The sequence below is a fragment of the Cryptotermes secundus genome, unplaced genomic scaffold, assembly GCF_002891405.2.
Source record: "Cryptotermes secundus unplaced genomic scaffold, Csec_1.0 scaffold641, whole genome shotgun sequence".
Lineage (NCBI taxonomy): Eukaryota > Metazoa > Arthropoda > Insecta > Blattodea > Kalotermitidae > Cryptotermes > Cryptotermes secundus.
The window spans coordinates 989,301-994,111 of NW_019720713.1; the positions used below are offsets into that span (position 1 = coordinate 989,301).

Here is a 4,811-nt window from a genome sequence, read left to right on the forward strand (position 1 = left end):
AACTTGCGTGCGAGATAGACACTGATCACCATATACTTCTGTCAACAAATTGTAAGTTTCAGTGGCAGATTTTCCAAGTTTTGTGAGGAATTTGATGTTAGCACGTTGTTCTGCATTAGCACTCAGCATTATTCCGACGGAGCTCAGAAACACGATCCGCTTCTAACAATGGTCGCGGCCAGACTAACCGATGCACGTGAATGAAACTTTGTGTGACGGTAGAGGGAAGTCCAAGGGTCAATGCCCTACCCTCCTCTTCGTCAATGACGTGGCCGGAAATGAGTCATAAAAGTAATCCGGGTTCTTTATTGCCACACCTTGTATTCTGACTGATGTTTTTCGTGCTTTTCTTCAGTCCCCCACCGTTTCCTCCCGCATGCTTTCCAATTTATTATTCTCTACTCATACCACCAGTCTGAGCTGCTCAGAGCAGCGTCTTCAGATAAACCGTAATAAATAAATACACAATGAGACAAGAAAATGAAAGATTCAAAATATGTTAAAGAAATTTCATGGCAAACACCCAGTCAGAATCTTGAATTTAACACACATTTCTAGCTGCTTATAAAAAACTAGGTTATCTCCATTCGTTCCCGTTTGTATAACGAGGGAATTCAGACCAGGAGACGGGAAAGAAGTCAGAAGCAAAAGCTTTTAAACCAATTTATAGGAAGACATGTAAATAAGGGTTTAGTTAATACACCGTTCTTGTTTTAACGAGGGTATCTCTAGTTCGCTATGATAATGCCCGCTTCTGCCTCTCAAGTCATTTCTCCTCTTTAGAATCGTCTGTTCAGACGTAACTTGAACGTTCTTTACAGGAATGGCGGCTTCTGTTTACTCTGGTCAAATTAAAGTCCCTTTTCTTTATGGGAGAGCGTTACACAATTAAATAAGGAGCGGTCTACCTTTCACAATAAGCCCATTCTCTTTCAATTGCTTATTCTTAGACCATCTAGCGATGCTGTTCTTAGTTCGGTCCGCATAATATTCAATAACTGAATAATAGTGAAAAAATAAATTGCAAAGTGTTGTAGCATGTAGACCCATTGCTGGGCAAAGACCGCGAGATAAGCAAATATACAAGAGCCCTTGCTGAGCAACGGTTTGGCAGAACAAACATGTTCCCACAGCAACGATTAAAATACAACAATGAGGAACGATTATTTCTGAGACATGCAGACAACCTCACCGCCATTTGTGAGCCGATTGTCTAGAAAATGTGCGATCCTCGACTTCTCGCAATTCTAGGAGACTCCACGGCCTGTTACAGGGACAGTTTTACCTCTGTGTTATGGGAAGTACATTGCCCGTAGGAATAGTAGCAAGAAGTTCTGTGAAGAATTAATCGCCTGTTCTTTTTTTTTTTTAATACGACACTAACCGCATGGCAAACGAAAGAGGTAGGGCGGAATACACAGACACACAGAGAGCAAGGTGATGCCATAAGCCTCCTTACAAAACAGGGAGGGGGAGGATATATAGACAGACAGCAAGGTATTCTTATAATCCTTGAAAATTAGGGGGATGCACGGAAGATGGACAGCCACGGAAGGATATACAGAGAGATAGACAGAGAAGAATACACAGAGAGATGGACAGACACAGAAGGATACACAGAGAGATGGAGAGACACAGAAGGATATACAGAGAGAACAGACACAGAAGGATACACAGAGAGATGGACAGACACAGAAGGATATACAGAGAGGACAGACACAGAAGGATACACAAGAGAGCTGGACAGACACAGAAGAATGCAGAGATAAGTAAACACAGAGAGACAGAAGGTGATCTCATGGAGTTCTCTATTATTTCAAAATCAGGAATCTAGGCTAAAAGTAATATTAAAAATAGTAAACATAGTGATGGCAGAAACCAAACAACTCAGCAATAAATATTGAAGCTTTAGGGAATTTCCATGAATTCGAGTGCGGAATTAGAACGATGAGCTGTGAAGTAGGCCTGTTGAAAAAGCGTTCATTCGGTATGGACCGCAGATTTCTAATCTTGTTTTCAGAGGAGGATAATATTAAAGCAATGAATAAAAGTGGTAAGAAGATCTAATCGATTTGAATTTCCCGTTCTTTTGAAAAGAAATTACGTCTGGTAACTACGACTTATACTGAAGCGTAGGTAACGAATATATCTCAGCTTTGATTTTACATGCTAGTAATCGTAAAGGAACCAGATTGCGCAACTGCTACATAGGCCCTATTTGATGCAATCGGTATAAAATTTTAACTTAAACTTTACAAAGATTTCTACTTAAATAAATATTTATTATTTATTTATATAAACTTGTTGAATTTGATGTCCTCACAGATGTGACTATGAAGTGCAATATCCTCTACGTTGAAACGACATGTACCTCGGTAAGAGTATACCGGCGTTTCGGAATACCGTGTCGCCTCCATTTTCATGGTAATCCGAACAACAAACCATCAATAAAAGTGGAAGGAATTACCAATAAATCTGCTTAGATCTAGTCTCTTATTTGGCTTATTTTTCGACTATGAAGATGGAAGCGATATGTGCCTTGGAAACTTCTATGGATTTCTATTGAACTACACTCAACAGAACTCAGAATATTTTTTTGTTTAAAAAATATTTTTGAATAAATAGTAATTAATATGTCCATTCATATCTATTTTCTGGGATACGTTACTGATTAACAGGGCCTGGATTTTGATGACATGTCATCTTTGTTTCCTTCTTTCCTATGCGATGCTCTTAAATATATAAATCTCGGATATGAGCTGCTGGTTACAGAAATGTAAATTTTATAGGTAATGTTTTGTCATTTTTTGACATTCTTAGGTTTAAGGTCATTTTTTTCATTTTGGGGGTAATTGTTGGTAAATTTTTGGACTTTTAAGGGTATTTCTTGTCACTTTTTGCCATTTTAGGGAATTTTTCTTCATATGTTTTCTGAAATGTGAATAACATGGAAGCGAAGTGTTCTTTCTTTTCTCTTTTAGGTCATTTTTCTGGATTTTTTCGGTCATTTTATAGGTCATTTTTTAAATATTTTCAGGTCATCAAAATCCGGGACCTGCTGATTAAACTCCTAACTATATTGACGTTGTACCGTAACGGATTTTAAAGGAACAAATGAGTATATTCAAGTTCAACATAGAACTCAACTCCCCACTGCAAGTTATTCACAATAATTTCAGAAGAACGTAGCATGGAATGTCATAAAGCTGTAAAGTAATGCATGTTAGCAGTTTCCTTTTCTCGTTATATGTTTTAATAGTTTTAAATTAATTTATGAAATTTAATAAGGTAACTTTTCCCTGTTCTTAACTAAGTACTAGGCCAAGAAGACGTATGGGGGAGTGGATGTATAGATACTCCTATTCTTGATCTAGACATTAGTTAGAAGCGAGTGGTGAGCTTCACACCCCGGCCTCTTTATGTCCGGGGAAAGAACTGGGTGGGCCCCACAGTCGGTTTGGACGACGTGGAGAGTAGAAAAATTTGTCCCGAACGGGACTCGAACTCGGGCACCTCGGCTGTCCAGCACGTAACCAGTCGCTATACTGACTGAGCTATCCGTCTCCTATGAAATTCCAAGTTTAATAAAAAATACAAGTTAAATTATGGAAACGTTAGTTATAATTAAGAATGTTGCAAGACAGACTGTAATGAAATTTGCTTCCATGAAGGTTTATGAGCAGGTGCTGTAACCGTTCTGATACGAGGAAACTGGCAGGGGGTGAAGAAAAATCAACCCCCCCCCCAGATTTTTATTGGAAGATATCAAAACTGAAGCAGATATAGTATAATAAATATTTGACCAAATGTTTTTATCTATCAAATTTAGTTGAATTCGGCACAGAGATTAAAAAATTGAAACTTTCTGAAAACCCAAATGTGACTACTTGGTCCCCTTATTAGCAAATAACTTACTATATACTCGTATATGCAACATGTGACACGGTTTCCTGTGTACTACAGCGTATTTGGTTGTTGAGACGTCCTGTAAGTAATAATCATGTACACTAGATGTCAGCATGTGATTTCTGTACACTAGCTGTTTACTTTACAAGCCATTAGCGGGCACCCAAATAGGCGTATCCACAAGGCTGTGCCCGATGCCACACACGTATTCACTGAATACTAGATCCACGTGGAGCTTCCATTCATAACAAACACACACTATCACAATTCACTGCGCACTTGATACATAGCATAATAGTGTTTTTAGTTTAGAAACGTTGATGGCGCTGAGGTCGCTGTGGCTATGTCAGTAACTGTATGAATGAGGAGAAATAACAAGCCACACCTCCAGACCGGGTCGACCCTCCGCAAAGACAGAGAGAGAAAGAGTTAAGTCAGTCGGACCACACAAGTCGTCGACATTCAAACCTATTGCAACATCAACACACACATTATGGCTCCCGTGTTCTATACTACCCATGCTTCTTTAAAATGACCCAACTGTGAACATACCAAAAATCCTTATATTACTTAACTCCACTAATTAACGGACCGGTGAAACAGTGGTGGGCTTTTCGAAGACAAGTCGCCTGTCCGCCTCACATTTAAGCTTATAGTACAAATAAGAATCTACAAATCTAATTATTAAAGTTAAAAAAAGGGAAATCTATGCCTGTAACAGGCCGTGGAGGCCCATAAGATTGTGAGAGGTCGAGGCTCCCACACTATCTAGACAATCGGCTCACAGATGGTGGTGAGGTTGTCAGCCTTACGTGCCGGCCGCCCTTTACCATCCAGGAATGTACCTGGTACTCATTTCTGTTAGAGGCTGAGTCGACCCCAGGTACACAGTGAGGCTGGAAGGA

At 39.4% G+C, this 4,811-nt stretch overlaps 1 protein-coding gene across 1 annotated transcript in view; it reads right to left on the bottom strand.

Annotated features, from left to right (window-relative positions):
- LOC111871992 (homeobox protein E60) overlaps positions 1-4,185 on the bottom strand; it is a 97,627-nt gene extending 93,442 nt beyond the window's left edge. Inside the window, exon 1 of the mRNA XM_023865443.2 lies at positions 3,916-4,185. Coding sequence (XP_023721211.1) covers positions 3,916-4,021 — 106 coding nt within the window. The 5' untranslated portion in view covers positions 4,022-4,185. The remainder of the gene's footprint in view (positions 1-3,915) is intronic.
- Between the last annotated feature and the right edge of the window lie 626 nt (positions 4,186-4,811).